Source organism: Lagenorhynchus albirostris, chromosome 15 (assembly GCF_949774975.1).
Source record: "Lagenorhynchus albirostris chromosome 15, mLagAlb1.1, whole genome shotgun sequence".
Classification (NCBI taxonomy): Eukaryota; Metazoa; Chordata; class Mammalia; order Artiodactyla; family Delphinidae; genus Lagenorhynchus; species Lagenorhynchus albirostris.
Genome location: NC_083109.1, coordinates 49533383 through 49549521, shown reverse-complemented (window position 1 = coordinate 49549521; position 16139 = coordinate 49533383). Strand labels below are relative to the sequence as shown.

Genomic DNA, 16139 nt, shown 5'->3' with positions numbered 1-16139 from the left:
TGTTCTGTGTGTTAAGCTTGCCTGAATTAGGCACGGCTGAAGGGTTGGTGTCTTGGGGAAGATATGGATGCTGTATCTCATTCTTGTGTAATTCTTGGATTTCTTACTGAATCTTCTTGAGGACTGTTTGTTCATCTGAGGACAGTTGATCCCTATGCTGGCAATGGACTTGTGAAACTGAATAAAGGAAACCTCATTTAAAGTCTGGAGTCCAGAAGGGGAGTTCTGATGCCCTACACTCCACCTCAGTTAGAGACCGCGCAGGAAGAGAGGTACCTTGCATTCCCAGCAGGGAGGTATCTACTTTACTGCCCCTGCAGGAGGAAGGAAGAGTTCTTGCCCAGCGCCAAGCCCAGCCTGTTGGAACCCTTGCAGCTCAGCCAATAGGAATCCATCACCACCCTGAACTCTTGCTTTCCTCCAAGGGACTTTGGTTCAAAGCACCCCTCTCAGCTTCCTCCTTTTCTCTATAAAGTAACACTCCTCTCTTTTGTTTGCTGGACTTGCCTGTAGTTTTTGCTATAGCATTGTCGTCCTGAATTGCAATTCTCTGCTATTCCTGAATAAACTCGTTTTGCTGGTAAAATAACTGGATGTTCTCAGCAGACTATTACGATCGGTGTTTTGGAGTTTTGGAGAACAAAAGGGGGGCTCAAGGACAGCGGTCCACATATGACCAAGAAAAGCTGTGTCTGAGCAGACAGGAAAAGATGACTCTGTGTGGCCCCAATACAGCTGCCCCTTTAAAAGGAGAATTGACAGAAATACAGATTCATTCGTTCATTGAGTGTCCTCCATGTGCCATATACTCTTCTAGAAGCTGGAGATTCACTAGTGAACAAAGCAGATAAAAATCCCTCCAATTGTGGAGCTTACACTTTTAACAGGGAGAGATACAAGATGAGAACGCAAGTAAAATACTGAGCATTTCAGATGGTGCAGTTTAAGTTGGGGCAGAGGGAGCCATTTTCACAGGAGTGGCCAGAGAGGGTCTCATTCTGGAGGGTGACTTTTGAGCAAAGCCTGAAGAAGGTGAGAGCACAGACCGTGTACCTGGAGGAGGACGAGGGAAGAGCAAGTAGGAAAGGCAGCCTAGCTGGGGCAGAGTGGCCGAGGGGCGAGGAGTGGGAGGAGAGCGCAGAGAGGTGACTTGGCATTTCTGAGACTGCGGCTTCTGCTTTGGTCTCTCTCAAATTGTCAGTGTATTGATGGTATTTGGAGCCGTGAGCCTTGTTGTGACCCCCCCAGTGAGCGAACGTAGATAGAGACAAGAAGGCCTCTGGCGGCTTTCCACTGCCTAGGGTTGCAGAGACCTGGCAGTGAGGTTGGAGGAAACCAGCGGAGTATGGGGTCTTGGAGACCAAATGAAGAAAGTGCACCAAGAAAGATGGGTTGAGTAGCCGTCGGCACTGCTGATAGGTGATGTGAGATGGGGGCTGGTGTCCTTACGTCTAGCAACCTGGAGATTGTTGGGGACCCTGAGTTGTGCTGGTGGGAGATGGTAAAAGCACATTGAAATGGCTTTCAGATTGAGCTTTAAACAGCTCAGAGCCCTTTGAGAAGGACTGTGTCTTAGTCTTATTTGTCCTTGGCTTAAGATACTGTCTTGCAGGTCTGCTCTTGATAAATATGTACTGAAAGAAATGACTCGAGTTCTTAGAAAACACCTGCAAGATGTGCGGAATCCACCCGCCCGCCTGTGCCCTTGAGTACAGCGTTCACATCCCCGTCCTGAGACCCCTGACCTTTATCTCAAGGAAGCCGCTGCTTCCCTTGTGGTTCATGTCACAGCCAGGAGCTACCTCTGCATTGGTTTTACCCTTTTTGGCCTCCCACCTTTGATAAAGAAATCTAGTTTAAAAAAAATCAGATCAAGTGAGAAATTCTATCTGATTCCTTTTATTAAGGATTCAGAAACAAGATATGGCTTATGTGTTTCAGTATGCCACTAGTGTTGAATGTCGAGGCTGAATTTATTGGTTGAAGTCTCCCACTATGAATGTGGATTTGTCTGTTGTTGTTTTTTCTGTCCAGTTTTGCTCTGTGTGTTTTGAGTCCATAGTTTACATGCATACACATTGAGTTGTTACTTGTTTCTGTGGATTGACCATTTTATTATTATAACATGTCTTTATATCTAATATTGCTTTTTGCTTAAAAATCTACTTTGTCTGATATTGGTATAGCTACCCCAGCTTTCTTTTAAAAGTATTTGCATGATTTATGTGTTTTCTAATCTTTTATTTATTTATTGAGATATAATTGACATACATTCTCTTAGTTTCAGGGGTACACCATAACCATTCGATATTTGTATATAGTGTGAAATGGTCACCACAGTAAGTCTAGTTAACATCTGTCACCATATGTAGTTACAAAAAAATTTTTTTTCTTGTGAAGAGATTTCAGTCTTTTATTTTCAATGTTCTGTATTCTTTTTTTTGGCCGCAGTGTGTGGCTTGTGGGATTTTAGTTCCCCGACCAGGGATTGAACTCAGGCCCTCAGCAGTGAGAGTGTAGGTCCCTAACCACTGGACTGCCCCGGAATTCTGAAATTTTCTATATTCTTTTTTTTTCTTGATTTTTTTTTATGTGGACCATTTTTAAAGTCTCTATTGAATTTGTTACAATATTGCTTCTGTTTTATGTTTTTTGGTTTTTTGGCCGTGAAGCATGTGGGATTCCAGCCCCCCGACCAGGGATTGAACCCGCACCCCCTGCATTGGAAGGTGAAGTCCCAACCACTGGACCGCCAGGGAAGTCCCAATTTTCTGTATTCTTATATTTAAGTTATTTCTCTTATAAGGTGGATATGGATAGCTTTTTAAAAATCCAGATGATCTACTTTTTTAAAAAAATTATTTATTGATTGATTGATTTTTGGCTGCGTTGGGTCTCTGTTGCTGTGCGCGGGCTTTCTCTAGTTGTGGCGAGTGGGGGCTACATTTCGTTGCAGTACGTGGGCTTCTTATTGCTGTGGCTTCTCTTGTTGCGGAACATGGGCTCTAGGCACGCGGGCTTCAGTAGTTGCAGCATGTGGGCTCAGTAGTTGTGGCTCATGGGCTCTAGAGTGCAGGCTCAGTATTTGTGGTGCACAGGATTAGTTGCTCCGCGGCATGTGGGATCTTTCTGGACCAGGGATCGAACCCGTGTCCCCTGAGTTGGCAGGTGGATTCTTAACCACTGTGCCACCAGGGAAGTCCCCAGATGATCTACTCTTAATTGGCATATTTAGTTGATTTATATTTAATATATAATAATTACCAATATATTTGGACTTAAAGCTATCTTTTAGTATTTATGTTTTATTTGTTCCTCCTCATTCTCCTTTCTTTTGGATTAAATTTTTTTTGTTATTCAAATGCCCCCCTCTGTTAGCTTGTTCTACATTTATGTACTACTATTTTTAAAAATTTTTAATTTATTTTTACTTTTGGGTGCATTGGGTCTTCCTTGCTGTGCGTGGGCTTTCTCTAATTGCGGCAAGCAGAGGCTACTCTTCATTGCGGTGTGTGGGCTTCTCATTGCAGTACCTTCTCTTGTTGCAGGGCACAGGCTCTAGGTGCGCAGGCTTCAGTAGTTGTGGCTCGCGGGCTCAGTAGTTGTGGCTTGCAGGCTCTAGAGCGCAGGCTCAGTAGTTGTGGTGCACGGGCTTAGTTGCTCTGTGGCATGTGGTATCTTTCCAGACCAGGGCTCCAACCCGTGTCCCCTGCATTGGCAGGCGGATTCTTAACCACAGTGCCACCAGGGAAGCCCTGTACTACTACTTTTTAAGTGGTCCCTCTAGAGATTACAACGTGCATCCCTGACCTATTTGAGTGTAAGTTGGTTCTTTTGTCACTTACCGGAAAATGTAAAGACTAAAGGTTAAACTAAAACAAGTTATGTACTCCCCCATTGCTTTTTATGCAGTTGTTGTTTATTTTTTTTGTATGTGTATGTATGTATTTATTTATCTATTTATTTGGCTGCGTCAGGTCTTGGTTGCAGCATGAGGGATCTTTGTTGAGGTGTGCAGGATCTTTCATTGCGGCGTGCAGGCTCAGTAGTTGCGGTGCGGGCTTAGTTGCCCGCGGCATGTGGGTTCTTAGTCTTACAGCTGCACCGTCCAAGGTAATTTGTCATTTTTTGGTGCCACCGTTAAAGATTTTCTTCTGTGTCTTTGGTAAAACTACTGAAGTTTTACTATCATGTCTATTTATCTGGCTTGGGGTTTGAAGTACTTTTTGAATCTCTGGCTTGATGATTTTCGTGAATTTTGGGAAGTTCTCAGTTATTAGCTCTTCAAATATTGCTTCTGCTGTATTCTCTCTTTCTCCTCTCCTTCTGGGATTCCAGTTACTCATGTGTCATACCTTCCTTCTTTCTAAGTCTTTTCAGTAGTTTCTGTCCTTATCATGCTTCAGTATGCATATTTTCCAGACCTATGTACCATTCACTAATTTCTCTTCAGTTGTGTGTAGTCTACTGTTACATCTGTCTGTGGAGTTCTTAACTTCATTTGTTATATTTTTCAGTTTTAGTGTTCATTTGATTCTTTTTTTTTAAATATTCTGTCCCCTGCTCAAACTCTCCAGCTTGTCTTTTAACTTAACTGAACACATTAATCACATATATTTTAATGTCCTGTAATTTTAAAATTGGGGTGTTTTGTGGTTCTGTTTCTGTTGTCTGTTTTTCTTTTGTTCTTGAGTCAGTTGGTCCCGTCTCCTAGTATGCTGGGCAGTTTTTATTGAACACCAGACATTGTATATGAAAAATTCAGAGATCGTTTGAAGTTCCTGATCGTAATTTTCTCCAGTGAGGGCTTACTTTTGCTTCTGACTGGCCTTTAGTGTGGGGACCTGTCACTTTACTCCAGCCAGGAACCAATCTGATTTGAACACAGGACTTCAGTCTTTGGGCAGGCTGGTCTATTTCAGGTTCATCCCTTCTCCTAGCATATAGCCCATTGGGGTCCTGACTGAAGGCCTGAGGTCTTCACCAGGGCCCACATCTTTGGTGCACTTGGAACACCCACTTAAGAATTCTGGAAGTTTTCACATTCTCAGCTTGGAATTCATTGCTTGAGAACCTCAAGGGGAAAAGTGGGACCGTATGTTTGACTTGCCTGTTTGTTTTCCTTTTTTTTCTCATGCTTTGGCCCCTTAAGAGATCTCATTTCCTTGGTAGCTATCTTGTGCCTTAAAACAGATGAAAACATTTGTTTGTTTTTTTTATAAAAAAGTATCAAATTTATTTCAATATCTAGTTTCATTTTTAAGTTAAAGCTTTTAGACAATTTTTTTTTGTAATTTAAGATTCATTATCAGAGGTGAGGAAAATGTTAATAAGCTATTAATTACTGACAACAAATAAAATTATTAACCATGCATTTATAAAAGACATGTTAAAGAGTAAAAAGTTCCAGTTACACTACTTAACTGAAGGAAATATCCTTCAGCCCTTTATTTCTAATTATAACACGTTCTCATTTTGACATAATTTACACCTTTTTCACCCAATTAATACTATGCTAAACAAAATTTTTCCAACTGTTAAGCCTTTCTTTACTTAACTGTTACTCTTTAAAAGTTCCTTAAAAGAAATTTGAAATTTTAATTTTCACCATGAATCTGTTTGAACAAAAAAGTAAAGGACAGGGCTTCCCTGGTGGCGCAGTGGTTGAGAGTCTGCCTGCCGATGCAGGGGACACGGGTTCGTGCCCCATTCCGGGAAGATCCCGCATGCCGCGGAGCGGCTGGGCCCGTGAGCCATGGCTGCTGAGCCTGCGCGTCCGGAGCCTGTGCTCCGCAACGGGAGAGGCCACAACAGTGAGAGGCCCGCGTACCGCAAAAAAAAAAAAAAAAAAAAGAAAAAAAATACTACCACATAAACTTCCTCTTCATCAAATCCATGTAACCTAAAAATCTGATATGAAACATTTGTGTAAGTCCAGGTCCTGAAGAGATTTCTGCTGACATTTGAGAAAGCGGTTGTGAGCAGAGAAAAGCTGATTTAAATTTTCAGTGTTTACACTAAGCAGAGAGGAACGGGGTTTCTGGTTTGGTTGTCACCATGTTTGAGCTCTCGTTAGCAAGTTCCAGATGTGACTTCTGTATAGCGCTTTATCATTTTCAAAGTGGTCTTCATATATATTGTTCCATAGATACCAACAACTGCTCTGCAGCAATAAACATCCAGGGACATGTTATTATCAAAGTTATATAAGAAATATATTTGGTGCAGGAAAATTGAAAAATACAGATAAGTGAAAAACGATCTGATACCCCACTGCTCACAGGTAGCACTGTTCTATGTGGATCCCTCCGGAGTCTTCTCGACACGTGTAATCTTCCCTGGGAAGATGGGCTCCATAATCCACCTCACCCACATTGTGAATTTTCAACAGTTATTATAAAGAGTTACTGGTTTGCGTAGCATAGCTACATAAAAGATTTGTGGCAAAGAGGAAATTATAACAGGTGGATCCCCCCGCCCCGGCTTTCTTCTCTGTGAATCTTTCAAGTCAGGAGTGCTTGGCCTCCGTTGAGTATGATGTTCTTCTGACTTCAGAGCCTTGAATATGCTTTGTTAAGCATCGTACAGGAAGTTAGGTGGAATTGTGGGATTTGACTGTGACCTGCAGCCTTTACCACACAACCTTGTCCTGTTCCTTGTGTGGGGCACCGTGCAGGACAGCGTGGGGACCCGTCTGAGTTGAGGGCCTTCTGCATAGTCTGGCCCTCGGCATCGCCTTGTTTGTGCTGTTCTGTAGGATGCTTGGACTCCTTTCAAAGAGGCGACCCTTGTAGGTCCACTTTGCAGGGGAGGAGCCTGCCCAAGGTTAGTAGCTGGTAAGTGGTGGTGAGGGCAGATTGGGCCCTGGCGGTCCAGTGGTTAAGACATGGGCTGTCACTGCCAAAGGCCCGGGTTCAATCCCTGGTCCAGGAACTAAGATCCCGTGAGCCACGTGACGTGGGAAAAAAAGTTGGACTTACAAGTGAAATGAGGAAGTGTCCTTGCCATCTGTGCCTTTGTCTTGGTCATTTTTCTGTGGTTTCGAGGGCGCTATAATGTGAGAAGATGAGCTTTGGGGTCAAGTGGCCTTGTTCAGGAGCTGCCTTGTCTGCCTTCCTTCTGATGGGTGGGGACGGACGCGGGGCGAGCCCCGCATGTCTGTTGGGGTCTGGGTGGGAGCTCCTCCTTCAGTGCTGGGCTCCCAGAGGGTGGGGGGGAGAGAGCTCTGGTCTGGGTGCCCTCCCTCCACGTGATTCTATAGACCGCACTCCCTGCCGCTGGAGCTGGTGCAGTGAAGGGTGGGCGCTGGCCTTGGCCCGATGTGGAGCCGTACAGCCCCAGAGGAGAGCGGTTACCGGGCAGTGGAGGGTGCGCTGCAGCACCCCAATCCTCAGGCAGCACTCAGCATGAGAGGGCCGACGTGCATGGACTGCAGGATCCATGTGCCAGCAGGAGAAGCAGATGAGAGGGGGCGTGTGCTCCTGTGTGAGATTCTAGAGAACACAGTGATGGGTGGGGGTGGGGCTGGACAGGGGATCGGAAGGGGCACAAGGAAACTGGGGGCGGTGGACGCACTCATCCTCTTGGTCATGGTGGCGGCCGCACAGGGTGGACGCGTGTCAGAAGCCCTCACACTGCGCTCTGTAATTGTGTGCAAGACATCATGTGCCTTCTCTCAGGGACCCAGGGTTTTAGGAGCACAGGGGACGCAGCGTCCGTGTTCCTGCAGGCCGGCCGAGCAAACCAGATGGCAGCTCCCCTCATCCTCTGAAATGGGGATGATAAACCCCGCTGTTCACCGGGGTGTACCTTTAACCTTTCTTATGTTTGAATATACAAATGAATTACGTATTCTGAAAGTTAAATCCTCGCGTTTGCTTAGAGAGAGAGAAGCTCTGTCAGAAGCAGCGTGGGGAAGGTCAGCCATGTTCTCTTACACTCATTCAGCATCGTTGTGGTTCCTGCCCATGAATTCCATAACTATACTATTTTCTGTGGGTTTAAAAACAGAGGACAGGAACCAGAGCCCACTTCTCCTGATGCTTTTCCAGGGCAGCAGGACTCTGCCCTCCTGCTCATAGGACGAGGCCGCCCGCTCCCACTTAGCAATGTGCGTGGGCCTGTGGGGCTCATTCTGGGTCTGCTCTCCTCGGTTTACAGGTGTGGAAGCCAGGCGTGGTCACAGAACCAGCCGAAGGCGGAGTGGGGCTGGTTCCTGCTGACGACGACGGGCAGGTGGGTCCGGCAGGCGGGGCGAGCTCACCAGGGCCAAGCCCGAGCCGCAGCTCTCCTCACACCACGTCTGTGAGTGATGGGGTGAGCGTGGGCCAGACCTTGAGACAAGAGGTTTCTGGATTTTCTTTCACCTTGAAGAGTTGATGGAGACCCCAGAGAAGGAAGCAACACTGCCCCCTCTGCTCCCCTAAACAGAGGAAGGCGGGATTCCTATTTCCAGAATCAGGGTCTTCTGACCAGCCCTTCAGTTGGAAACAACTGCAGAGTCTGGATGAATTACGTAGCACTATTGGAGGCACTGCAGTGTAGGAATTAAGATACGTGGCAGCTGTGGCCTGTGGGCTGGGGAGAGGCAGGTGGAGGGCTTAGACCTGCCCGGGAGGAAGGGCCAAGGTACGAGTGGGCTTCGGCCTCTGCTCACTGAGGACCAGTGCTGCGGTTCCCGTGGTAACCGATGCGTGCACGGTGGATGGTCTCTTCAGGGAAGAGAGTGGCATGGGCAGGGCGGGGACCCTGGGCAGCGCGGCAGTCCCCTCCCTCCGTCACACTTCTGCCCTTCTAGGCCCCCTGGCCTCAGACCCTGAAGTGGCCAGGCCCGGAAGGTTTCCATGGCCCGGAGGTTTTTGAGCTCCCAAGTGCTGCGGGGCTGCACGTGCAGAAATGGAGCGGGGTGAGCGTGGCGAGGGGTGCAGGGCCGAGGAAGCAGCGCACGTTTGCCTTAAAGACCAGGTGGCTGCACCACCAACTGCCTCCCCGTGGGCAGGAGGAGAGCACGTTTTCCTTAATGCCGAGGACCACGAGTGTGTGCACGGATAGATATGCTGTTTCAGCAGGTGGTATGCCGGTCACATTTGGGATGGTTTGTTTCGTCCAGAAGGTGTGACCTTTAATCAGTTAAAGGTCTTGATGGAGGAAGTGCTCTCAGGAGTGGACTTGCTGTCCCTTTGGGGTAGTGATTCTGGCCACGTGGCAAGCCTCCCATCCAACAGCTCCCACTGCAGGCCTCTGTGAACAGTGTGCAGTGGTGCGTCCCCAACACCTCCGTGTGAGCAGGGACCCCCACAGTGCCCAGGCCAGCCCCCCGCACGCAGATGCGGGCCTGGGACATGGTGAGGCTTGAGCTCAGTGAGGAGTAGGTGTTGGGTGAAGATGGATGTGACTTCTGGGGGTTGGGCCCTGCCAGTTCCAGCACGTGTGGCACTGAGCAGAAGGATTGTGTGTTGAGTCATGAGGTTGCCACGGTCGGAAACGACTCCAGCATCCAGAGTCAGGAAGTGGGTGGCAGGGTGCTGGGTACGGGGGCCAGGAGGGCTCCCAGGGCTGTGCTAAGGCCCACTATTGAGTGGGCCTCATGTCTGACCCGTCGGGGAAGCCACGTAGGCTCCGTCTTTCCTCTGGTCTCTGTTTATTTTCTTTGTCTGAAATGACCTTAATCATTGTTCACATCCCTGCCCCGTCCCACACTGTTTCATTGGCTGTGTTCCCAGTGGCACCTGGCACAGAGACAAGTGCCTTTCCTGCTTAACCTCAGGTTGTAGCTGGGCCATGTCCCCACGTCGGCAAGTGAATGCATCGCGTGCCAGGCGCCATTCCGAAGCTGCCACCTGCTGGAGGAGAGATGGGCACCGCACACCACAGTTAGCAACTCTGTGTGGGCCAAGGCCCAGTGACTAGCAAGGACCAGTGTCCCACAGGCAGATTTGGGATTTTAGGGGCCAGTAGAATCACAAGTAAAATTCTAGGAGGTACTTGAGGCGACTGCACTTGTATGTGGCCAAATTACAATGTTAAGAAAAGCAAACTGCACCTTATTAGCCCATCAGAGACCTCCCACCTTGCTTAGGAGAGAGTTAGGGAGTGGAGTATCTGGTCTCCGGTGTTTCCTCCAGACCAATGTGAAGGCGAGCGGCACAGGGACTGTCTCGCCGTGGCAACCAGAAGCCTTGCTTCTCAAATTGAGCGTGTGAAGCTGCTGCAGGACAGGAATCTGAGTGTGTTTCTGGAATGCTCAGCGGACTTGGTAAGCCACTTACGGCATTACTTTTATGCCAGAACAAGCAGGAGCATAACGTGAAGCATAATGCAGTATGTGCCTGAATTTCTGAGTAAAAAATCACAAGACTTCTGCTGAAGGATGCTGACCAAGGTGAAAAAGTGATTCCATGAGGCCTCATCCTCTGGGCTCTGCGGGGCTGTGTGGGGTGAGCACTCAGGCTGGGCTGCAGGTGGTGGGGCCAGCAGAGAGGTCTAATCGACATTCCTCCCGGGAGTGGTGCAAGTTAGGAATCCTCTTTCATCCAGAGGATTTCCAGGGGGTAGGAGGTCTCCCATAAATGGAGGAATCACACTTCTAGTATTGGACAACCACACAGTTCAGGGAAAACTGCTGAGAATAGCTAGAAACGCTGGGAATTGGTTTTCTTTTTAATCATATTGAAGCCTTTGGAGAGCTAACCAAGCAGGAAGGAATGGCAGGCCCATCGGAGAAGGGAGCCCAGGGAGACAGTCTGGAAAGTGTGGCTGGTCCTTGGGCTCCAGGGGGCTGGGGCCTGCGTGGGAGGAAGGTGCCCCACACGTGGTCAGGATCCACCCCCCACCCTCTGAGAGCCTGCAGCCCAGCCCGGACTCTCTCAGTTCCTGACTTTGGATTAAGGTGGCTGGATTCCTAGTGCACCAGCCACGGGCCAGGGTAAAATGCATACGCTCTAGGGAAGAAAGCATCATCCCAGGCAGCCAGTTTAGAAAGATTTTCACACAGTGTCTGGCTTTCCATCCAGAATAACCAGGTACTGAATGAAAAATAATCAGGCACTCAAGAATACAAGACAATGTGATAAAAAATGCGGAGGAGGAAGCCTTGGGGATCCAGGTAAGGAGGTTTACGGATACCTCCTTGGTGGAAATCTGTCAGGGCTGGGGCTGGGAGTGGGGGAGTGTTCTCAGACAGACTCTGGGCTCTGGGAAGAGCAGAGCTGGAAGGAATGGATTATAATCCACTGGATAAAATAAAAATCCGCTCGGGTACATAGGACGCCAACTGATAAATACAGATCAAGTGATGGGTGTGAACAGGATTTGTATATAATCTCAAAGTATCTCCGCCACAAATTACCTCTTAATTACAAAGGAAAAGTAATAGATTTAGAGTGGAAACACTTGGCAGGCACTGGGTTTGCCACCAATATTGGGACCAACCGGCATGGTGTTTTTCTTTTCTTATAAATTTATTTTATTTTATTTATTTTTATTTTTGGCTGCGTTGGGTCTTCATTGCTGCGTACGGGCTTTCTCTAGTTGCAGCGAGCGGGGGCTACTCTTTGTTGCAGTGCGCGGGCTTTTCATTGTGGTGGCTGCTCGTTGCAGAGCACGAGCTCTAGGCGCACAGTCTTCAGTAGTTGTGGCGCAAGGGCTTAGTTGCTCCGCGGCATGTGGGATCTTCCTGGACCAGGAATCGAACCCGTGTCCCCTGCATTGGCAGGCAGATTCTTAACCACTGCGCCACCAGGGAAGTCCTATGTTTTTCCTTGAGGTGATACAACATCGCTTCTGTGACGTTCTGCCAGAAATGTTAGATGCAGATCTCACGTGAGACATTCTGTGGAACGACTGGCCCAGGCTCTTGAGAATGTCACTTCGGGAAGGAGGTGGACTAGGAGCCAGGTTGAAGGCGGCTGAAGACACGACAGTCAGTGTGTGGCTGTGGCCTGCATCTTGGAACATAGGAATAGCTCTAGAGGCCACTCCTGGGACAGTGGACGGGGTCCGAGCTCGACCTCCATGTCAGGGTTGCGCTGCCTGCTGTTTTTGGTCTGTGGCGTGTCTGTCCGCTGTGCATCCCAAGTGTGGGTTGATGTGGCACTCTGGCCTCAGGCTCTGGGCCTGGAGGAGAGCCTGCCTGGGGCGGGTGTGGCAGGGGGGGCAGCAACAGCCGGCACCACCTCACCTTCCTAGGAGCTGCAGGAGGTGGAGAGGTCAATGATGAGGAGTGACATTTCAAAGTGCCTGGGTGTACAGACGTCTCTTAAGACCCTGCTTTCAATTCCTTTGGCTATATGCAAAGAAGGGAAATTGCTGAATCATATGGAGACTCTTTTAATTTTTAGGAGCTGCCACACTGTGTTCCACAGAGACTGTACCATTTTACATTCCCACCAAAAGCTTACAAAGTTCCCTAGAAACAGAAAATGATTACCAACCAGAATTCCAACCCAGTAAAAATACCCTTCAGGAATAAAGGGGAAATTAAGACAGTTTCAGACCAACAAACACCAAGTTGTCAGCCGCAGCCCCTTTACTAAAGGACATACTTAAGGGTGTTCTTCAGGCAGAAAGAAAATGCTCTCAGGTGGAAACACCCAATGCAGGAGGGAAAGGGCAAGTATGTGGGTAACTCTAGGTGACTGCTGGTGGGATAAAATAATACTGATGATGTCTTGTGGGATTTAAGACATTACACTGAATTAAAATCCAGGATAACAACAGCACATGTGTGTGTGTGGAGGTGAGTGGAGTTAATTATTTTTGGGGGGCATGCGGGATCTTAGTCCCCTGACCAGGGATCAAACCCGTGTCCCCTGCAGTGGAAGCTCGGAGTCTTAACCATTGGACTGTCCCTAGTGGAGTTAATTCTGACCATGTGTTGCCTGGGAACAGGTAAAATGCAGTTAATTGGACCTTGATGCATCAAGGGTACCTATTATAATCTCTAAAGGAACCACTGAAAGAATAGTAAAAGGCTTACTTTGTTAGAGGGAGGAGATGGAAAATAAAAAATATTCCAAAAGAAGGCAAGAAAGAACAAAAGAAGATAGAACAGCTGTGACAAACAGAAAGCAAACAATGAGATGGTGGATCCACTCTCTGTAACCACATTGAATGCAACAGGACCAAAGGAAGCAATTAAAAGGAAAAATGGTCAAACTGGAACTTGAAAAGGCTAGCTGCTTACAAAGGACACACAAAAGTAAAAGGATCTAGGAGGGTTGAGTGTGAAAGGATGGAAAGCAAAATCCTGCCAGCAGCAACCCCAGAGAGCAGGCGACAGGGAGGCCGGACGGTCCCCGGCGGGCTTTTATTCCGAGGACTGGAAACTACAGAGAGCTTGGAGGTTTCCCTGGATGCCGCATCTGGGTTCTGATTCCTGGCCGTCTTGTGGGGAGCAGCCCAGCGTCCCCCGAGTGATATTTCCCAGAACTTCCTCTGTCGCGCGGCAGCCTGCAGCGCCTCTGTCCTGAGAGCCAGCCTTCCTGTCCACGGTCAGCACCTCGCTGGTCTCCCTCCTTTCTGTTCTCTCTCGACAGCCCTTTGCTTCCCTTTGTTCTGGACTGGGAGCTGTGTACATAGTGGGGTTTGCTCTGTACTGGAGGCCGTGGAAAGGATCCATGTTTTTCCTGCTTATCGCCTCAAAGCTGGTTTTTCTATACGCGTGAAAGATGTGCCTGGGACCTGTCAGGAGGGAGCAGACGGCCCTGGTGCATTGGCGTCGCAGGCTTGGTCCTGCCCTCATGGGTGTGCGGGGTGCTGGCCACGACGTGACGGGGACACTGAAGAGCAGCTTAGCGCTCCCTGTGATCTGAGTTCCAGTACAGTGGCTGTTAATGGTGACAGCACTGGCGGTTTTGTTTTTAAAGAACCAGAGGAATAGCAGTGTCCCTGAGAAAGAGCGTGACGTTGCAGACGTCTGCTCCATGTCAGCGTAAATGTAGGACCAGGTGCATGCGGGTCCCCGTCCGTGAACGTGTCCCCATCCCTTCCCATAAGCCTCTGTGACGCTGACGCTGCCCTCATTTGGCCAGAACATGTTAGTGGGCTCCAGGGATGCCCTCAGGCTGCCGTGGGTGGGTCAGAAGGACCGTGGTGCGTGGTGACTGACCCTCTGCAGTGTCCCCCTGTGGTGTGGGGATGATGAGCACCTGATCCTGAGCTGGCGGGAGAGTTGTGTGCCACATCACCATGCACTACTGTGGCCTCAGTGGCAGAACAGGTGGGGTGCCATGGCTGCACTGTTTGTGCTTGTGGCCCCTGGGGAGGTGGGCCGCTCCTCTCCAGCTGCGCTGCCCGGCCTGGCCCACGTGTGCTGCATGACAGGTGTCCAAGATGGAAAGGTGCCTTTTCCTGAGTGTGTGCACAGCACAAACCAGGGCTTCCAGAAGTTCTGTTCTTCCGGTGGTGGGCGTCCACACGGGGCTCCGTCAGTTTAGAAGTGTTGTGGTCCCTTCTCCTCCCGCATCGAGGACACAAGTCCAAGGGACGAGGTGACTCCTACCATGTCCCTGGAGTCAGTGCAGCTGCTGTTCATGAGCGCCCTGACCAGAGTGAAGCTGGATCCAGGGGCGTTTGCACGGGCTCGATGGGCCTCCAGCACGTCGTAGCCCTCGGCAGCCCGCGGGGACTGACCAGCGTTGCTTCCAGGGAGGCTCTGGGAAGAGGAGGCAGTGTGGGGAGCAGCAGCGAAGGGCCGGTAGGGCCGTCGTGGGATGAGCAGAGCAGAGCAGACTCCAGAAATCGATTCATGTGTTCGGGGAGTTAGGTGTGAAAGTATTCAGAACAAGGTGGATTGTGCAGTACTTAATGCTAACGGCTGGCTCTCCATTTTGATGCAAGGGAGTAGGTAGGTTTTACACACACATATTTCAGGTAGAGATCTAAATTTTAAAAAAACAACTATTGAAGCATTTGAGGAAAAACAGAAGAATATATTTGTAATCTTTGAATGAGGAAAGCTGGCCTATGTAAGATACAGAAAAATCTATAAAGGGAAAGATTGGTAAATCTGATTTCACAGAAATAAAAAACTTTTGTAATATCAAGATCAACATAAACAATGTTAAAAAGTGACATTTAGGGAGAAAATATTTTTCCCGTATATAACCAGAGGTTAATAGTAAGAATATTTAAAGGCATCTGTAAATCACTAAGAAACTCATAAACAGTCTAATAGAAAATGGACAGAGGTATGAACAGGTAAAGAGGAGGGAATTTAAGTGACACCCAAACCTCCAGCCTGACCACCAACCAGGGAAATGCAGACTAAACCCAGGTGTCAGTTTCTGGCTATTCACATGACAAGTGGTGTTGGGTCCCACCCAGGGAGTGCTGGACTGCTCCTGGGAGGAAGTGGCCGGTGGGGCATCGAGACAGCCACTGTTAAACCCACAGGTCCCTTCACCCACCATCCCCCTCATCCGTCCTGTGGCAGTTCTCAGTGCACGGGAGTCCTGGCCCACTCCGTGGTCCTCTTGAGGGGGCCGTGGCACCGGTGCTGCGGCTGTGCCCACAGGGTCGGGTGGCTTTGCGGCTGATAAGCGAGTCTGCGGGCAGCGCTCTGTAGGAGCAGGGAGAGCAGAGCAGCCGTGCCCCGTTTCCAGTTATGTGCATAAAAATGCCAACCCAAATACCGCTCCGTGTGTTCACTTACACGTCTGCCTCATGTGGAGGGAAGATGTGGGAGATGCCCATCTCCCTGGGAAGGACAGCGGGGTGGGAGGCAGGGTGGAGACGCCAGCCCTTTCTGCTCCGTCTTCTGAATTGTTTGCATCTGCAGTTGACATATTGGGATATCAGATGATTATGAAAATGTGGATAAATGCACGAGGACGTTGTCCGGCAGCTGCTAACGTGCCTCTTTGTTGGCAGGTATGGATCCTGGCGGGAGCCTGTCAACCCCTACTATGTCAACTCCGGCTATGCCCTCGCCCCAGCAACCAGCGCCAACGACAGTGAGCAGCAGAGCCTGTCCAGCGATGCTGACAGCCTGTCCCTCACCGACAGCAGCGTGTAAGTGCCCCTGCCTGGGAGAGCAGCCCCTAAGGGGCAGCCAGGGCCTTCTCCCCAGAAGCTGTTTTGGGGCCCTCCCCAGTGGGGTGTCAGTGCATCTGCATTGCAGGGAGTGTCGCTAGAAATCC

At 49.1% G+C, this 16139-nt stretch overlaps 1 protein-coding gene across 10 annotated transcripts in view; it reads left to right on the top strand.

The window, feature by feature from the left end:
* The window catches only part of AXIN1 (axin 1), a 63568-nt gene that overhangs the window by 27765 nt on the left and 19664 nt on the right, over positions 1 to 16139 (top strand). For 7 of the 10 annotated variants that reach the window (XM_060124702.1, XM_060124704.1, XM_060124703.1 and 4 more), the window contains 2 exons: positions 8161 to 8235; positions 15871 to 16011. The exons of 1 other annotated variant lie outside the window; for it this stretch is intronic. In XM_060124702.1, coding sequence (XP_059980685.1) covers positions 8161 to 8235; positions 15871 to 16011 — 216 coding nt within the window. The remainder of the gene's footprint in view (positions 1 to 8160; positions 8236 to 15870; positions 16012 to 16139) is intronic. 2 more of the 10 variants (XM_060124705.1, XM_060124700.1) reach the window with 1 other exon arrangement.